Source organism: Pleurodeles waltl, chromosome 9, assembly GCF_031143425.1.
Source record: "Pleurodeles waltl isolate 20211129_DDA chromosome 9, aPleWal1.hap1.20221129, whole genome shotgun sequence".
In the NCBI taxonomy this organism is placed as follows: Eukaryota; Metazoa; Chordata; class Amphibia; order Caudata; family Salamandridae; genus Pleurodeles; species Pleurodeles waltl.
In genome coordinates, this window is record NC_090448.1 from 871,708,048 (window position 1) to 871,728,776 (window position 20,729).

Sequence of the window (20,729 nt, forward strand, 5' to 3'; positions counted from 1 at the left end):
TCACTGTGTGGATGCATTACCAGTTGTGACAGGTCCCCCGCATTCAGTTCAGCTCATCCCCAAGTTTAGCTGACACCTCTTCACCCCACCATGCCAACGCAGCCGCCACCCTGCCTCAACGCCCCCCCAGTGCAGCTTACATAACACACAGCAACTGAATCCCAGCACACATATGTAGCTGATGCTAACCATCAGCAGCCCCCCCATTCCAGCTATACAGCATCACCCCGCACACCAACCTTCCCTTCAGGACATTCGATTCCTCACGTTAAATATTCGGGCATGCACATCACTAGAAAGCGCTACGCAATCTATTCCTACATCAAGCAGCAACAAGCGCAAATAATCTTATTGCAGGAAACACAAATAACACAGCAGGAACTTGGACGCCTGCGCAAGCGACGGCGAGGCCAAATTTATGCCACAACACACTCTGTCAATGCTAAAGGCACTTTGAAATGGGTCGTCCTGGTGTCCATTCCATGAGTTACACTCTATAATCGGCAAAGAAAGAAGGCCGCTATGTCCTCCTGGAGTGCTGCCTAGCCAGCCAACCCTTGCTTGTTGGTAGTGTATACGCCCCTAACACCAATCAAGGCCCTGGCTGCCGCTGGGTCTTACTTGCTAAATTAGTTACCGACTGATAAGGGAGGTATGGGAGCACCCTCTTTTGAGGCTTACTTTCTTGCAGCACAGCTTCAATGGCTCTCTGGATAGATGGTAAGCACTATCTGGGGGAACCACGGGTACCCTGGGCCGACCCCACTCCCAACACTGAGAAGACACCTCCTGGGGAAAACACAGCCGCTGCGCACATGGCCACTACAAGTAACAATAGCTTCCCTGTGCATGGCCCGGATACACAGATTGTCCCATGATGTCCCACTATACACCCCGCTGTTCCCACTTGTTGGGTTAACCCACAAATACCGATACCACACTGCTGGTGCATTACATGTATGGTCCCACAAAATGCTCAATACAGGAGACAGTCTCTTCCAAAATGGTCAATTGCATCCATTGGCACAGTTGGCGGAGGGGAACGACCTCCCCAATTGACAATTTCTTCTACACACCAGGTTGGTTCATGCATGTAGAGCACTCTGGGGGCTATCAGAGGGACAGCCTCCCGTTCATCCACTACTGCACTCCATCCTTTTGATGGGGAAGGTAGACACCTAATCACATGGCTCCACGCAGCTATTAGGTAACTCATGCATGCCCCACTAACTGCGCTCCGGCAGCAGTGGGAGGGGGATTTTGAGATGGCACTTCAGGATAAGTAAAGGCGCACAGCTCTACGGTTCCCCAAATTAATCTCACGTAACTTGTGTTTCAGGAACATACAGCTCTTTATACTATATAGGGCGTACCTCAACCCAGCACACATACATCGCTTGTTCCCTATCGCATCGCCGAATTGTTAGCGCTGCCCAAGCCAAAGGTTGGATTTCCTCCACATGTTCTAGTCCCTCCAAAATTATTGGTATTTCGAGCACTCCATCTTACGAGTGGTCACGGAACTCACAGATCTACATAAACAGGAAGCTAGTGCCCTAGGCATATTTCGACATGCCAAGCGACAGCAAATGTGAACCCGCTTTGCATTATTAGCACTTCTTCTGGGGAAGCGCATCCTAACGATGCACAGGCACTCTCCCTTGGCTCCCCTGATAGCCGCCTGACATGGTGCGGTGTGAAAATGGGGAGCAGCTGAAGAGGACACCCTCTGATATGAGGGAGTACGTTGTCTCTGTAAGCGACTTATCTCCCCCCAAGGGCCACTCTCCTGGCACAATTTCTTCAGATGACACCGCCTCCTACCACAATCTCCACCCCATAAAATTACCCCTCACCACTCTAATCCACACCATCCATGAATCCAATGGGAGACGCACTGCACGATAATTACCCGTGCGCCTGTATAATACATCAGTCTGACTGCGCACCACCTAAGCTGTGCCCTCCTTCCCTCCCTATACTACACAGCTGCTCCCACCCCATTGTCCACCAACCCCCAAATTCACCCTAGTTTCCCTTCACTCTGTCTGTTGATCTACTAGGTTACATGCTGCTATCGTTAAACATAGTGCCCCACTGGGATCCTGAACATTTCCTCTACAGCCCACCATTCTCCACACTTAGAAAACAAATCATTGTCTATGTTCTTCATCAAAATCACAGAGTTATCCATGTAATTTGTATTTTATCTCTGACCCCCTTGTTTGTAATCTTTACCAGAAAACTTAATAAAAATTATTTATTTAAAAAAAAAAAAAAAATATATATATATATATATATATATATATATATATTGTATAAACAAAGATGTGGCAGTGCACTCCATCAAGATGTCCAAAGTCCCGAACTCGAAAAAGACCTCAGGGTCGAAACGCGTCGTTTGTTTGTTTGCAGTCTTGAAATGAAATAAAAGAAGGACTTTGGACATCTTGATGGAGTGCACTGCCACATCTTTGTTTATACAATTAATTCAAGGGCTCGGCTTGCCCTGGGCAATTGCACCGGTAATATTGAGCGCGGCGCCACGTGAATTAGCCGCATTGTTTTGGATATATATATATATCCCAGAGATATAGATATGCACATGGGGAAAAAACCAGGCCCAAAAGGATTCTCATCAAAGTTCTTGAAATGGTATGCCTCCAGGCTAATCCCACAGAGGCAATGTTTGAGAAGAACTGCCAATCTAGGGCTTTGTTCCAGGATATGAGAGTCACAGTAGATGTGATTCACAAAAAGGGGAAGTCGCTGGCAGATTGCGCATTTGCAGGCCCATCTCACAGATCAACACTGCAAAAAAAATTAGCAAAGGTATTGGCTAACTGATTGTGGTAGTGGTGGCGGGGGGTGATCAGATCCCAGGTGCACTGGGATCTGTTTGGATTTATTTCCGTCAAGGGAACAAGACACTGTATCAGGTGGTTACAGGTGGTGTTGGTCTATAAGGAACAGTCCACAGACACAAAGATGCTCTTCTCGATCGACGAAGGGTTATCCTCTTTCCCTCCTTCTATTTGCCTGAGTGATGGACCCCCTGCCACCTATATGAGTGAGGACAATGCTCAGCTATGGGGTTTATGTGGAACCAGGGACCAAGAGGATCATATAGCATTATACACTAATGCTGTCTGCTATATCTGCAACTGCCCGAAATGTTGATCATGCGCTTAATGCACATGTTCAAGGTTTAAGGAGTGGAAGCGGGTCCAAGAGGGAGTTGGTAGAAATCCCTACTAATACTATTGACAGATACCGATGACCCAAAAACAAAAAAAGGGGCCGTGCTGTGAAGCATGGGCTAACCCTCCTCTGACACAGAACTTTACACAAACAATAGGGCCCAACATGGTTGGTGGTTTAAATGTGCTTGACATATGTATGCTAAATGCACCACTTACATCAGCATTATGCAATAGATGTGGATTGCGGTAGTATAATTGGTCCTGATGACAGCTATGAGCATTTGCACGCAACAGAACAAGAAGGAACTCTATGATGAAGCATGCCACAGTGGGGTACCTCTGGTGGGTGAGAGTTTTTTTAAAGCAAAAGGATTCTTTTCTCCTTAGGTCAGCAGGAGGGTTCTTAGATTGATCCAATGGAGATACGCTCTGTAGTTTGTATAACGATACTGATGACCTACAGGCACAAATACGTAAATACTCAATACGAATTGCCTTTCAATATTTGGGTATATACATTTCACTAGACCAAAAGAGATGTTGGGAAATGAACATAACCTCCAATATTGCCAGACTGAAAGAGCAATTCCAAAGATGGAGGAATTTGGCAATCTCAGTGATGGGCAGGAACCCCTCTCTCAATTGTATGGTTATAGGGAGTCAAGGACTTTGCCTGCAGTCACTAAGATTCCCGTTGACTACTGGATTAAGGCCTTGAAGATATGAAATGGCATGACAGGGCGGAGAGATTGTTTATGGCATGGCATATGGCTCCCAGTGTGCCCTTGTTGACCATTCTTTACGGTTGAGACACCATCAGAATATCCAAGGTGGGAGATAGTTGGGAAACTTTATGTATTAAAACATTCAGGGGGTTATTACAACTTTGGAGGAGGTGTTAATCCGTCCCAAAAGTGACGGATATACCACCAGCCCTATTACGAGTCCATTATATCCTATGGAACTCGTAATACGGCTGGTGGCATATTCGTCACTTTACCGTCACTTGTGGGACGGATTAACACCTCCTCCAAAGTTGTAATAACCCCCTCAGTCAACTACGGGATTAATCTGGGTTACACAATCACAATTCTTTAAGTAACAGCGGATTTGTCATGCCCTGGAAACTTCCAAAATACACCTTCAATCCACTCAAGTCAAAGCTTGTCCTTAAGCAGACAAGCAGATGAGGAAAAAAAATGATATTCTTGCATGTACGCTTTGCCATGAGATCTCAGGTGCTGGTGCTTTGTTTATTAAATGATGTTTCTTTCTGTTATCTTATAATTAGCTTAAAAAGCAAATTAACTTTGAAAACTTGAAACTAAAAAGCAAATAAAAAAATATATAAAAAACAGATTCTGCTGATCCAAAGCTAGGTAGAGTTTGATGCTGTGGCAACTTGCTGAGCCGTGATTTTGTGTAGTAGTAACATGTGATGAATAAGATTAATTATAACATAAACACTTTAAGGTACTTTGTTAGATATGGGTAGGGTAGGGCGCATACTTAATCTGGTGACTGCCTTTCCACTCGGCACCCAAAAATGTTTAGTTTCAGATGCCGATTACTGCACTTTTAGAAGTATAGTCTCTTTTAGTATCTAATCTTAGCATGTTTCCAACTCATTGAATACTAAAGGTAGTATGACGACGAGATGTGTGAGGAAGTAAGTTGTTAACACCATCAGACAGTAAATCTTCAGCTTCTAATTTATCAGAAGGAAAAGGACCGACAAGGGTGGACATCCATCAGTGTTTTTGCGTTGAAATAACTTCTACTCACTTCCTCCCCTGAAACTAGTCACCACTACCCAAAATACGTAGGATGCTTGCCCGTTGTTGCTGGGACAGTCGCCAAGCAATAGAAACAAAAGAAAGAAAAGCCAAAGCTATATATACACACACACACACGGGTACCTTGTAAGAATCTCTGGATAGCTCTGATAAATATAATACTCTAGTCCATCAGTTGGAAAGAGGACAATAAACACTCTAAATTAATAAAATGGTAATTCTTTAAATGTATTTCTTATCTCTAAAGTATACATTTATACATTTCAATGGCAATGTCTAGCGAATCATGACAAAAGTGTGTGTTTGAATATATTTGAATTCAGTTATTTGTACAGCACAAGCAGCTGGCGTGCACTCAGCCTGACAGTATTCGGCCAGTACACAAGGGACTTTAAGAGAGGGCCACATGTTGCAGGTTAAGGAGATCAGAAATGGTGGGACAAGAAGGGGGCATTCACATTGATAACAGCACAGAACCATGGATCTAGAAGTATGCAGATTAATTGCCCCCTAGGCACGGATAACAGGAGTTATTACCAAACTTGATGCTGCACATTTCAACCTTGGATAGTTTCAAGGCTGAGATCCCGAGCCCAGACTAACCATAGATTTTAAAAATGCACAACGGTCTTTGTATTGTAAGTATTAGCAGGCTGGGCTGTGTCTCCATCCTGAGTGGAGATTAGTTATTAGTAAAATTGTGCTTATGTCTATTAACCCATCAGGACAAGAGGACTACAATATTTGTCAAGGCCCAGACCTAACAGCAGACTTCAATTTGGGGTACCAGCTGCTACCCTTGACCTTCCCTAATATGATATCGTCGGCACTTGCAAGCTACGTCTGGTGAATGGGGTCATAAAGATTACAGTGGGCTGGAAAATAAGGTGGCTAGACCTGGAAAAACAAAACTGGGACATTCCTCAAACATAGGGTTAGGACTGCAGTTTTGCACCAATCCGACATCAGTCATTCAATCAATTAAATTAACACCATTTACTGTCTTCATTGTTAACTCCGAATATACCTTCAGTGGGAAGTAGGAGACAGCAGCGCTGAGGCACACATTAGCCCTGGGGTCAGAGGTCAGATCTGTAATCTCTTTGCGAGAGTGTGAGTTTGTGGTGTGGGTGTGATGTCACTTTAGCTACCCCATGAATTTTGGTGAATTATGATTCAAAAATCTAGTGAATAATCTGCGTTGTCTGTGGTAACGGAACACCCTCTCCTCCTTGGGATAACGTACCCTGGTATCCCTCAAGTGTTGTGGCATATCAGGTGTGTTTGTAAGTTTCCTGATTCAGTATGTTCTACTGTTTTGTCGCTCAGTCACAACAGAATGCAACGCAGTCTTACAAACATCCAAGCACCCATCTTAGTTAAAAAAAAAAAAGATGTTTACAAAATTCATTTTTACAAACATAATTAGTATCACTAAAAGCGTGCAATCAATTAAAAAAAAAAAAGCTTTATGTGGAAGCAGCATTGGTCCCATGTGTCAAGCATTCACCAACATAGATCCAAATTCCTTTCACAAAGAAAAAAATACCTTTGAAGGTTTATAGCCAAACAGCATTACCACAGCGACTTTAAGATCTTCTCTGCTTAAAAAGCCCTTCTTATCTTCATCACAAATATGAAATACCTAAGAAGCAAGAACATTTATTACAGTTATTGATGTATTCGTTAGGAAATGTGCACAGACCAGACATGCCTTAACGTGTGTGTAGTCAAGTCATAAATCATTTTTATGACAAACATTCAGACTTTAACTTCTAGAGAACTATAGCTACGTGCTAGGTGTTCTTGGTGGCACGGGTGGAAAGCAGGCAGAGGACGTTTTTCAGTATAAGAAGAAGTGTGGCAGACTTTATGGGCAAAGATTCAACCACTGATCTCCATTGATACCTTTACTTCTCCACGATAGGATGGATTTGTATGCACCCCATCACGTTCCTCTACTTCAGTTACCTTCTCCCAGCTAACACACCCACTTCAGCATTGCTCATCCTAGTGCTTAGGGTGAGGCACAAAGGTTTCAATAATGGCTCTCAACCTTTTCTCAACGTTCGATTGTTTCAAGGCTGAGATTGCGTGCCCAGATTGGAATCAAAGAAGATTTTCATAATGCACTTTGCATTAGACGTATTAGCAGATTGAGCTATCAATCCAACCTAATTTGATATTAGTTATTAGTAAAGCTGTGCTTATGTTTATTTACAAATCACGATAATAAACCTACAAAATTTGCCAAGGACCAGGCCTAACAACGGACTTCAATTTGGGGTAAAAGCTGCTACCCTTACACACACCATTTTGATATCTTTGGCACCTGCATTGTTACCTCTGGTCTAAGGAGGTCATAAAGAGTACAGCAGGCTCTAAGATAAGGTGACCAAACTTAGAAAAACAAAACTTGGACATTCCTCAAACATAGAGGTAAGAATACAATTCTCCAGCAACCACAGAGCACTCAATTCTCTCTGAAAACCGAGACGTGCTAAACGTACTGAAAATTACCCAGGGTGGTGTCCCGGCATCAGTCAATCAGTCAATGAACACCGTTTACTGCTTGCATTTTAACTCCAGTTTCTTCCTATATACCTTTCAGTGGGAAGTAGAAGACTGCTGAGGCATACATTAGCCCTGGGGTCAGAGGTCAAGTCTGTAATCTCTTTGAGAGAGAATGAGTTTGTGGTATGGTTGGTGTGTGTGATGTCACTTTAGACCCCTCTGGCATTTTGGTGAATTAAAGATTCATAAGTTTGGACCAAACAAATTTAGCTAGCTTTTGGTTCAGGCAACATGTTGGTCTTTAGCATCCGGGATAACCAGATTTTCATGTTTCCAGTCCAGGGTATTATGCAGAATTTACTGGAAATTTGCTCAGATCAGGTAAAGAAAGAATACAACACCCAGAACGATGGATTCGTTATTTAGATCTTGGACCACCACATTTCAAATTCTCAATGCTACGGCTTGATATTTTCACGTGTTCCAACCTCTTTTGTTTTTCAGAAAAGAACTTCCAAAGCGGAGTCTAATTAAAAGAACAAGCATTGGCAAAGCCTATAGGTCTCATCTATACAAGAGCTATTGGCTTTGCCAATGTGTTCTAGCCATGTTGTACACCAGTGTGGATGCTGTACAGCATGGCTAATAGTTAGAAGTTTAAAGGACAGTGACATGGAGTGGAGAGTAGTAAATTGGAGTAGAGTGGGTATCATGGAGTGGCATGGATGCAGTAAAGTGTCATAGAGTTGAACGGTGTAAAGTGGAGTAGAGTTAAGTGGCATGGAGTGTTGTGGAGTAGCATAGACGTGTTGCATAGAGTAGAGAGGCATAAAACAGAGTAGATTATCAAAGAATGGAGTGACAGAGTGGAGTTGTGTAGAAAAGCGAAATGGCTTACTGGAGTTGAGTGTTGTACAGTAGACTGGTGTAGAGTGGAGTGGCATCGACAGGAGTGGCGTATAATAGAGTAGTGTAGAGTAGATTGGTGTAGAGGGGTCCTGGCCTATAAGAGTGGGGTAGAATGGAGTGGGGTAGACTAGAGTGGCACAGTGTACAGTGGAGTGGAATAAAGTGGCATAAAGGGAGTTGCGTAGAGTGTCAGAGTGGAGTAGTGTTGTAGAGTGGAGTTGAGTGTCATAATGGAATGGAGTTTATTGGAGTAGAGCAGTGGTTCCCAACCTGTGGGCCAGGGACCCCTGGGGGTCCGCAGCAGCTTAAAAAATGTAATAATATTAGGTCCCAGCTATCAGTAATGACTCCTTGGGGGTCCCCGTGTTCCAATAATGATTCAGTGGGGGTCCCCGGGCTCCAGTATTGATAAAATGGGGGCCCACAGAAGTCAAAAGGTTGGGAACCACTGGAGTAGAGCATTATAGCATGGAGCATTGTAGAGTGTTGTAGAGTGGCTTGGAGTGAAGTGGCATAAAGTACAGTAGTGCAGATTAGATTGGAATAGAGTGCATTGGTTTTGAATAAAGTGGTGTAGAGTGAATTGACGTATAGTGCAGTGAGTACAGTGGCACAGAGTGACTGCAGTGGCATAGAGTGCAATAGCATAGATTGTTTCAGAGTAGAGTGAAGTGGGGTGGAGTGGTTCTTGTAGAGTGGAATGCTTGCAGGGTAGAGTGGCATAGAGTGCAGAGGTGTAGAGTGCAGTAGTGCAGAATAGATTAGAGTGGCATGGAGTGATGCAGAGTGTAGTGGCGTAGAGTGCAGCAGAGTGGCGTAAAGTTGAGGGGTGCAGAGTAGAGGGCAGTGGCATAGAGTAGATTGCTGCAGAGAGTAGTGGCAGAGTACAGTGATGCAGAGTAGAATGCAGTGATGTAGAGCATAATGGTTTAGAGTGCAGTAGTACAGAATAGTGTGTTGATTTCAGTGGCTGAGAGTGCACCCTTGCAGAGTAGTGTTTTAGAGTGCAGTGGCGCAGAGTATAGTGGCTCAGTGTAGAGTGGTGTAGAGTACAGTGGTGCAGAGAAGAACAGAGTGGCGTAGAGTGCAGTGACAGTGCAATGGTGTGAAGTGGTGGAACTTGCAGTGGCAGAGTACAGTGGTGTTGAGTTCAGTGGTCGAGGGTGAAGTCTTGCAGAGTGGAGAGGCACTTAAGAGTGGAGTAGAGTACATTGGTTTTGAGTAAAGTGGTGTTGAGGGCATTGGTGTATAGTGCAGTGGTTTAGACTAGAGTGGCGTAGAGGTCAGTGGCAGTGTAGAGTTGTACAGAGTAGAGTGGCACAGCATAGAGTGCAGAGGTGCAGAGTGGAGTAGTGCGTCAGAGTGAGGTGGCATAGAGTTGATTGTTTCAGAATAGAGTGAAGTGGCATAGAGGAGTAGTGCAGGGTAGAAGCACACAGTACTTGCCTAAAGTGGTGCACAGCAGAGTTGGGCGTCTTAATGTGGAGTAGAGTGAGACAGTGCACCGTGGCGTAGATCAAATTGTTTCAGAGTGGAATGAAGAGGCATAGACTGGAGTGTGGCAGGGGAGAGAGGAGCGGGGCAGGATAGAGTGTAACGGCACACAGTAGTGGCACAGAGTGCAGTGTTGCAGGGTAGAGTGTCATGCAGTAGATTGTGTAGAGTGGAGTGGTCTAGTCTGGACTGGTATACAGTGCAGTGATGAAGAGTGCAGTGGTGCACAGCACAGTGGGGTAGACAGCACTTGCATAGGGTAGAGGTGGTGCTGAGTAGAGAGACAGAGTCAAGTGGCCTAGAGTGTCGCACCAGACACCAACAGTGCTAAAGCTGGCCCTCGTTGATAGGCAGTTGTTGATATAGTGGAGCATGATAACCTATTTCATTGTTGATAACACACACATCCACCAAATAGTATAAAAACTATGCTTTGACATGGGAAGGAGGTTTAAGGCTGAAGTGTAAATAATACAGTTGTTTCCAGGCTCCTGTCTTTAGTTTTTTTGAAAGCAGTGACCTGTGTTGTCTAGGTTTTATGGCACAGTGCTACTGTATGTGTTGCACATACAAAGGGTATTGCTCATTAAGTGTATTTGTAGAGGTTCACCTTTTCGCTTGCCAATGTGCATTTTTTATTAAAAGGGTTTAGTACGCTGACTGTAAACAGAAGCTATTAGTGCACATTTGAGGCCACATGAGAGTTGAAACGGGAATCAAGAGGGCAACCTTGCAAATCTCACGTGAGGCATGGTCCAAATTGTTATACAGAGAAATGCATTTCTCTAAATGCAAAGTTGTTAAGAAGTATCCAGGAGATTCAAGGGATAGCCTTTGAGACTGTGTCCATCTTCCAATGCAAGATTTCCACAAAGGCCTTTATTGACTAAGTTAATTACATCTCGAATCCTCCGACGGACTTCTGAATAAAGCAAGACGAAACCCTGTTCCTTAAAATGATACTAGGGTCACGTATTTCTTCTCCATGATATACTCTATGCCTTTCTACAAGGCTTTACTCTTCAATGGATTGACTAGCCATGGATGGTACATACTGTAGAATTGGGAGGCACTGGAGCAGACTTGATGTAGCAAAAGTTATGAATGAAGTCTAGCACAAATTGCTCTGGGAAGAACACTTTCCATTGGTTCCTGAAGTGATGAATTCTGCCTGCTAATAAATATAGCAGCATAGTCAGGAACAGTGAATGTTGGGTTGAAGGGTGCCAAAACTGACTGCCATTTCTACACTGTATCTGCAAACACCAACAGGAGCTTGGGAAGAAGGCCTCGTTTGCTATCATCGCACGTAACTTTTCAGAATTAGCATCATTGAATTCTCTTGTGAACTGACATATTTTCTTTCTTAAAGGATGTGTATAGCAATTCTTCCAATGGTAATTCAAACAGCCTATAACCCAGGAAACAGTGATTTTCTTCTTCTTCGCTACCACTACTGTGCCGTCCGGCTACTAACGAGGCACCCATGATAGAGAATCAAGGCACAAATATCTTAAATAAAGGCATCTAACAGATGTTGGGCCTGAAGTTGCAAGTGAAGCAGCAGTTCTCCACGTCCTACCTGACCAGCATGAACAAGGACAGTGCCAGAAAATACCTTGCAAATAAGTGTGCTGCACAGTGTGCATAGATTATTGCAGGCAGGGATGGTTTCAGGTTTGTGTATGATTTATATAGGTATCAATCCATTGTTTGACCATTGGGCTACTGACGGTTGCATCCTTGTCCTTACCTCTAAGTGACCCATTGGGGGGGGAGGGGGGCGATATTCATACAATGTGGTGCATGTGCTCACTGGAGCAGAATTAGACCTTTTATTGGACTAAATGTATTAGAAATCTAGGGATCTCTCTAAAACCCACGGTTCATGCATATTTAGTCTTTCAACTTTTTAAACAGATGCAGCCTTTTAGTCGTGGGTGGTATGAAGCATGAGAAAAAACCCTCCAAACTCTTCTTCAAGTTGCCTAGAACAATTGAGAAACCCTCTTTAGCAAATGATATTCCTTAATGGATCAGGTAACATAGGCTATTCATCCACCATATCATAATCTAGGAAGGACATGATGAAAGATAATGGGGATGACCATGAAGTCGTTAGGGGTTTCTACAGCAGCTCAGCCACAGCTTTGGTCATTTCACATAATACTGCCTCTGATACTGGAAGGATGCCTACCTCAGAGGAAGCACTGTGTCATGATGCCAGCCTCTGGACATCTTCGTAATCTGAAGAAGGATACCTAGGATTTTAAACCTGGGGTAGGATTCTTCATGATTTATGAAGAGTCCTACCCCAGATATGGTTCTTTTTCAACAACATATTCACAGGATCCCTTCCCACAGAGGTCCAATGAATTAACTTGCCTCCATCAGTCATTACTGGCACTTCTCATTTCAAAGGCATACTCTGATTCAAATGTGAGTCATCGATTAATCCTCTGCAATGTTCGCCAAGTAAAGTATGACTGGCTGCAGACATCCTTCAACGGGTATGGCAGCATCATGGCTGTGACAGGTCTTGTTTTGAATTAAAATAAACAGTCCACCTCGCTATCAGTGATACAGTACTAAACTATTATGTCAAAGAGGAACAATACCCACCAGGATATTGGACCGTCGTGCACTTAGTGTGGCATGCTTAATCGTCTGATACTCCCAAATACCAATGGGGAGCATCACAGGTACTGAGTACTAGACTATCTGACTGGAGGTCTTCGATGGTTCAAGAAGAGCAGCTGACCAGGAAGTTAAGCAAAATAATTGTAAAATAAGAGCCACCTCTCTCCCCAGATTTTAGTTTACTCCATTGTAATTTTTGTTCTAATCGTCCAGGCTCTCAACCACGAGGGACTTCCTTTCTTGTTTTCTTAGACTGGATGGTAAGCAAAGTTTACTAAAGTACAGGCTCCAGGCCAAGTGTACCACCCACCTTTAACGCAATACGTAGAAGTGATCCGACATCCTCTTATTCATAAAGAGAACGTGTTGGGATTAAACATTGACAATACAAACATTGTATGTCAAGTTAATTTGTCTATAGGCGCATGTTATATGGAAGTGATGAACTAGTCCTGGTGATAGCGCCATAATGAGATCAACCGTGCAACAGGTCGACTACATGCATAACCCAGGCCCGAGATACGGCCATAATCATTTTTTTATTTTAATTATAAGAGTGAAGGGGCGTTAATAGTACAAAAACATAACCCACTCCGTATACTGTTTTAATACTCGATGGTTTCATTCATTCAGGATATTTTTCCACTAAAACCTCATTATTCCGACTAATAAACATAGCAGTGAGAGTCCAGTACTCAATAAGATGCCTCCCAGTGCTAAATGGAGAACATAGTGATGAAGCATGCCACACTAGGCCAGGGAGGAACCGTTATCCTGGTGGATACTGTTTTACCTGGATATAATGTCTGCGTCTTAACATTGAAAAATGAGGTGGACCGTACTGTGTTGCACGTACATATTGTAGTTTAGAGTGGATTTACAGTTGACCTCTCTTTAAGAAGTGATTCTTTTCACCCTCTCCTCTCTAGACGGGCTCGGAAAGCACCCAAAGAGATGAATCCTACCCAAGACACCAAAGATGTTAATGCCTTGTATGATTAGGAAAACAAACTACAGCCTGCGATACTACAACTGCTGAGCCAATGGTAGATGTACCGACACCACTAGAACGGGCGTTACAAAATAAAGAAAAAACACTGTCCACAAAAATTCAGTATATGACACTAAGGAAACTGCATGCGTAGGTGGGAACCTACGAAGCAACTGATGTAGATGGGGCACAGTGGATTGATGGGGGTGAGGTACAGCTGGTTAGAAGGAAGTACATTTCTGGAGGAAACACACATTTGAAGATGTTAAAACATTGATTTTCAGATACACAAAGCTGTTTATGACTCATAAAATTAACATTGGTTTTTAGACAGCTGTGACGCATATAATTTGGGAACATTTTTGTGAAAATAATACACATTTTGTGCTACTTACAATGGGAAGCATTACATGGAAATCCGATGATAATCGGATTAGTAAGTGAAAAAGTAAAGACACCTTAAAAAAATGTAATATCAGTCCCATTATTTAAATCAAAGCGACAGCGTGTTCTGGCGAAGTTTTAAGCGTCGAGCTTTAAAACATAATTAAGATTAAAATTATGGTGAATTCTAATTACATGAAAACTACACTGCAATATTTGCCTTACAATATTAAGTGTACTTTAGATGGAGCTTCATAAAACGGTTAAACGAGTACAATGAAATGAGATTCCGATGAAAAGCGTTCTCTTAAAATCACATAAATGCTCTGTTGGGGAGGTGAACGCACCTCAAACTAAAGGACACAGAACAATACAAGCATTTGCAATATAACAGGTCTCGCTAGAGTTAGAGATATTGGCGTTGTAAATACATAATTGGACTTTTCTTGCCACATAAATTGGTCAATCTTGATGCATAATTTGATCCTCTCTGCCACATAATTCCAGTGGTCCTGCATATAAATTAAGCACTTCCACTTACCTTCCTCCTCTATCTGGAACAAAAAATGAAATAAATATTGGCATTATTCGTTATTTTTTTTATATTATAATTTTGAGGTCCCCCCCCCCCCCCCCCCAATGTAATGTGGCACCCAGAGATAACACCACTATAAAAAATAACATTTGTAAGAAGCATGGTCATGTAACCTTATAGGCAGTCACTAGAGAGCATAACCACATGAAAACAGAATGGCAGAATGTAATGAGGCGTAACCATATATTAAGCCCCTTGAGAGCTTAGTCCATTACACATTATCAGGCCAAGCAGACTTACTAGCATGCCTTCTAGAATAATATTACAAACTAAGCCCTTAAAACACAAACTATTCCCAGCTGTAAAACAAAAGTTCCAGCCATGAGAGAACTTAAAAAGACATTGACTGGTAGGAGGGGCTATTATTTTGTTGCCCTCCCAACCTAGTGCGGGGACCCAGAGATGACCTACACAAAAAGAGCACGTTGTGCTTAACGTTTTGATGGTGGTCCCATTGTCCAAGGACCACCACACAGCGAGTTATGGGCAAAAATGTTTTGTGAAAGGAATGCCCAGCAAAGCATTATGTGCAGGTTTCCGATGGAAGCGAATATTGTAGTATCTTAATTGTAATGCTCAGAACAGCCTCTAGAGAACACCATAATAAAATTAGCATTTGTAAAAAAACATAGCCTATAGATGGAATACTAACATGAAAACAGAATGACAAAAAGTAATGCAGTGTAACCATACACGTAACCATAGAGGGATAACCATAGAGGGTGCAGTGCCATACACATTTTCAGTCCTAGCAGGCCTATTGCAATATTATTACAAACAAGGCCCTTAAAACACAAACTACTCCCAGCTGTAGAACAAAAGGGCCAGCCATGAGAGAACTTAAAAGGACATGGAATGGTAGGAGGGGCTATTATTTTGTTCCCCCCCCCCCCCACCCATCTAGTGTGAGGACCCAGAGATGGCTTAGACCAAAAGAGTGCATCCTGCTGAACGGTTTGGTGGTGGACCCAGTAGGACCACCACTGGCTGGGTTATGGTCCAAAATGTTTTGAAAAGGAAATGTCCCGCAAAGCATTATGGGGCGAGTATCCCTAATGCAGTGAGAATTGTAGATCTGCTCTACTGCTGTGCTGGGAGAGCCACTTTGAGTGTTCACAGCACTTTTGATTGGGCAGACGCTTTGTTTGCTGTCCGCAGGGCAACGTGGTGTAAACCGATACAAGTAAATATGGCGTCCAATAGATTGCAGTGTGTGCACGAAATGTGGATAATGTTTGCATTTGTGCTAGTTTGGCTTAGTTTCTGTATTGCACTCTAATTGAAAGAAAAGCTGTACTGATTATTTCCGATTCCTAAACCCAATTTGTGCTTTTAACTAGTGTTGTAGTAACAAATATTAAACGCACACGCGGAGACAATCAGAGGATTGAACATCATTTTAGCCAATAACACTTTGGAGTGCTGGGGCATTTAAAGCAATGCAGTGTTTATAAGAAACTACGACAACAACGTGGTGTTGGAAAGAAGAAAAACTGAGAGGCTGAATGTGACACACGTCGCGGGTTAAAGTGATATCTGCTTTGTGAGAGTGCTACCTTCAAATAATTGCGGCTCCAGAAAATGCACATGGGCGGTTTATCTTGTGACGTACAAATAACGGTTCCCCACCCTGTCCATTGTTGTTCAAAGCATGTGAACAAAGCTTTTTGGCTGACGGAGAGGCGCGTCCTTGTGTAAATAAGTCGCACTGAATAGCGTCTCTTTGGGTATTGTATGGGGTGCATGAAATAGGTAAAGATCAGTTTTCTTTTCTTGGTGCTCCCACAGATGGATGAATTTATTGCAGTTCTATCTTAAGCGAATTGCACAGGCTTGGGAGGAAATCACCAGGGGACCCCAGTCTACTAGGCAAAAATTAAAAAGTAGTGCGCCACACTAAGGTATATGGCCGATGGTGTAATAATCCATGAAACAGGGCCAAACTCCAAGACGGTAACAAAGCAGCCTCACAGCGGGACAAACGTAAAGGATTTACCTACGAAATCAAGGGAATTTTGAAAGGCAGGCCAAGGAACGAATGAAAATGATGGGTGTGAGATGGGCATGGTGAAAGTCCACAGATGTAGATTTCAACATGTCGAGAGACAGCAATTGCACGCTACCCAGGCGCAACCCAAAATTAACTGAGTGTGCAATGTTCCTTGTAAATTACACAGTTTAAAAATGTTTTCGAGTGCTCTCCATCCTCTCCTCGTCGGTCACTGCCAATGCTACTTGCAGCTGTTACCAGAACACACACAGTGAACTATCGTCGTTGTCCAAGGTGGCCAGCGATCTCTTCTTATGTCTCCCTTTTCCTTTACCATAATCTGCATGTTAACTGTTGCAGTCTATGCCTGCTTGGTGCCTGCAGTTGCAAGGAAACCCATGCCAAACGACTCACTTTCTGCAAATCGACACTTCTACCAGGAAAAACGCCTTGCGTTATGGGAATTTTAGTTCTACTTCCTGGTTATAGGCAGTGCTTTAAATGGGCCGGTACCGTCTGGTACTGAGTACCGGCACTTTTTTATTTTGAGAGGGAGAGTACCGGCACATCTCAAGAAAAATGTAATACTTTTAATTGGAGAGTGCCGGCACTTCTCGGAAGCAAGCAGGTACTCTGGCACAGAGTACCTGCACTTTACTTTTTCCATTTCAAGCACTGGTTATGGGTTAGGACTGGATGCTTCTGGGTCGTGCACGTTTTTCGGCAGCTTGTCATGACATACATTTCTTAGGGTCAGGCTCATCTCCCCAATCGGTTAGTATGCTACATTTTCAACATCCCTTGACCCCTTGCCATACTTGTAACAGTGACTCTACGTGATTCCTGTTGAATGCACTTTCTAATGCCTGCTTGAACCCAATCCCTATTGTTGCTGATAAGTGCCCGAATTATCTTCCTGCGTAATTTTGCTTTCCCTGCAAGTGAGGTCATAAAAACATAGTCTAGAAGAAGCTCCACTACACCTCCCGCCCCTTCCGCGCCCCGAGCAGGAACCGTTCAAACGCACGCGGATAAGTTTACCACCCTCCTCCCAACATTTTTTGCAACATGGCTTATACTCAGATTCGTAAGCACGTATTCACTGAGTTTGTCAGTCGATACCATAAAGTCTCTTTCGAGCCTTCTGTCGGTACACACCTCAACAAGCCTGTTTGTGTCTGTTCCCACACGCCTACGATCAGACTGGTAGGATCTAGTATGTGCGCTCAACATGTTCTATGTCGCAGATAACTCGGTAGTCCAGGACCGAAGGTACAAGAAAAGCACAGCAACCGCCTATGGTGTTTAACTTCCGCGGGGCAACAGCAAACACCCTAACGATTGGCTGTTTCAATTGCATCACCGTACGTTCAATTTTACTGCACAGCGATTGGCAGACTGCTTAAGCATGTGACAAAGTAAGCCGCGCGCTAAGTGAAACAAAAGCAGGACCAAAGACCAACAGCCCCCTTAGGGACGACGGACATATTACATTGGGATCGTTTCACTTCTGTAAAACAGTGAAGGGTTTCCTATAGTTTAGTCACGCAGTGGTCTTCAAACTTTTTTATGCCGCGCCCTCCCAGTTAAAAAATAAAAATCTTTGCCCCCCCTCAGAATTTTTCACAATTAGTTTAGAAAGATGTCAATGTTTAAATATGTCAACACCTATTTAAACATTGCAGTTAGGTATTGTTACCTTTTTAGAACTGCAATAACATGCTTCTGCTTAAAACAAAGGCATGTTATCTGTATAATATTTCTTCTGGCCAGAGTTTGGCACCCCCCTCCCCCCCCCCCCCCCATCACTTGAGGCCCCCCTAGGGGGCCCGCCCCCCAGTTTGAAGACCTCTGTGTTGTGGCAGATTTACTAGTATGATGATTTAAGAGGGGGAAGAAAGGGGGATGGGGAGTCGGCCTAAGAAGCGTAAAAAACATCGCTCAGCGCTGGTTGGACTGGCCCCACCTAAAGCCCTGACCACAAAGAACATTATTTATGGCACTTATTAAAATGCAATGTCCGACATAGGTTTGTTTATGGTAAATATGCTTACAGACGGTTCATAAGTAAATCCCAGGTTGTCCCATTTTATAATTAATGTGAGTACCTCATAAAGAATAGTTCTTCCCACAAATATTCAGATGGAACAAGTTTCACAGTTCTATTCTGGAGTATACATTTACCAGATTACACATTTCTCTATTCCTGGAAGTTAGCTTAAGTGCCTTGTGAATTTTGAGAGTTGTGGTCCTGGTAAGTAGATCCAAATAAAACAGTTAAGTGGAAACAATGATTTGTATGACAAAAGCGCAGTACAGGCTAATTGCATTCTTGGTGACATGGAGTCAACTGCCAGCCTCACATTACCACAATAGGTTGTCTAGTCCAGGATCATTCATAGCTGCCGTGTTTCCTAGGTCCTTGTGTGATGTGCTGGTACAGTCCAGATTTTTTTCCTTTGAATTCTGGGACTTGTAGTCCTGTTTTTATAATGGAATAAACAAGACTCAAGTCCCAGAATTCAAAGAAAAAACCTGGACTGCAGCAGTGCATCACCCAAGGGCCTTGGAAACTTGGCAGGGCTGATCATTCTGGTACTTGCTGTAATTTGTATCCCATAGTAAACTCAGGACTATAAGTACAAGAATAAAAATTAAAACCTAGACTGGAAATGTACTTAGGGGTGGACCTGATAATACCCAAGAGCTCTCAGGCGATTGCTTTTTAATAGAAACGTCTTTGGAGTATGGAAGGGATTAGTAGAAGACTAGTTGAGCCTTTTCTGATGTGTGCGGACCTTTATTATACAATCAAATTAACAATGGAAATAAGGCAATTCAAACGAAACTTCTTGATGCTACCATGAACATTCAGGACAGAGAACTGGAAACTGATTTATTTGTAAACAAAAAAAGATTGGGAGAAATAGTTTACTGTTATCCACACATTTTCATCTTAAGTCAATTGTTAGTATATTACCTTTTAAAGGTAACGTTCACCTTTTGATGTCTCAAAGGGTAACCTCTAATGCTGCACAATTCAGGCTGACAGTGGGTGGTAATTATTTGAAATCTGAAAGGAAGAAGTACCCAACATCGTATTTGCACGAGGCATCTTTCAAAATTTATAAAGACTGCTGTCAAAAAACATTGACATTGTCCACAAAGAAAGCTATGAAGGATCGGGCAAAATTCATAATACAGTTCGCTGCCAAATCACATCAGTTTTTCAGATAATAATGTGGAACTTCAAAATATTTGAAGTAAAGATGTTGCAAGAAAAAAAACATTGGCAAAAATACACCAGAAACATAAATATAAGATAAATTGTAATTAAAGTGGACTAAGTTTAAGCAAATTAGACACAGAGCACAATAGTCCAAAAAAAGGAATATATCACATATTCTAGTTTGTCTTTGTAGGAGGCTGGACTGTCTTGTAGTGAGTACCAAGGGGTACTTGCACCTTGCACCAGGCCCAGTTACCCCTTATTAGTGTATAGGGTGTCTAGCAGCTTAGGCTGATAGATAATGGTAGCTTAGCAGAGCAGCTTAGGCTGAACTAGGAGACGTGTGAAGCTACTACAGTACCACTTAGTGTCATATGCACAATATCATAAGAAAATACAATACACAGTTATACTAAAAATGAAGGTACTTTATTTTTATGACAATATGCCAAAGTATCTTAGAGTGTACCCTCAGTGAGAGGATAGGAAATATACACAAGATATATATACACAATAGCAAAAATATGCAGTATAGTCTTAGAAAACAGTGCAAACAATGTATAGTTACAATAGGATGCAATGGGGAAACATAGGGATAGGGGCAACACAAACCATATACTCCAAAAGTGGAATGCGAACCACGAATGGACCCCAAACCTATGTGACCTTGTAGAGGGTCGCTGGGACTATTAGAAAATAGTGAGAGTTAGAAAAATAACCCTCCCAAGACCCTGAAAAGTGAGTGCAAAGTGCACTAAAGTTCCCCCAAGGACAAAAGAGTCGTGTTAGAGGAATAATGCAGGAAAGACACAAACCAGCAATGCAACAACTGTGGATTTCCAATCTAGAGTACCTGTGGAACAAGGGGACCAAGTCCAAAAGTCACAAGCAAGTCGGAGATGGGCAGATGCCCAGGAAATGCCAGCTGCGGGTGCAAAGAAGCTTCGACTGGACAGAAGAAGCTGAGGTTTCTGCAGGAACAAA

General features: G+C 42.8%; 1 protein-coding gene across 2 annotated transcripts in view; it reads right to left on the bottom strand.

The window, feature by feature from the left end:
* The window catches only part of EFCAB11 (EF-hand calcium binding domain 11), a 366,137-nt gene extending 348,288 nt beyond the window's left edge, over positions 1-17,849 (bottom strand). The window contains exons 1-2 of one of the 2 annotated variants that reach the window (XM_069208166.1): positions 17,675-17,849; positions 6,549-6,644 (exon numbers count right to left, since the gene is read on the bottom strand). In XM_069208166.1, the coding sequence (XP_069064267.1) occupies positions 6,549-6,644; positions 17,675-17,749 (171 nt within the window). In that variant the 5' untranslated portion in view covers positions 17,750-17,849. The remainder of the gene's footprint in view (positions 1-6,548; positions 6,645-17,674) is intronic. The other variant, XM_069208167.1, reaches the window with a different exon arrangement.
* Between the last annotated feature and the right edge of the window lie 2,880 nt (positions 17,850-20,729).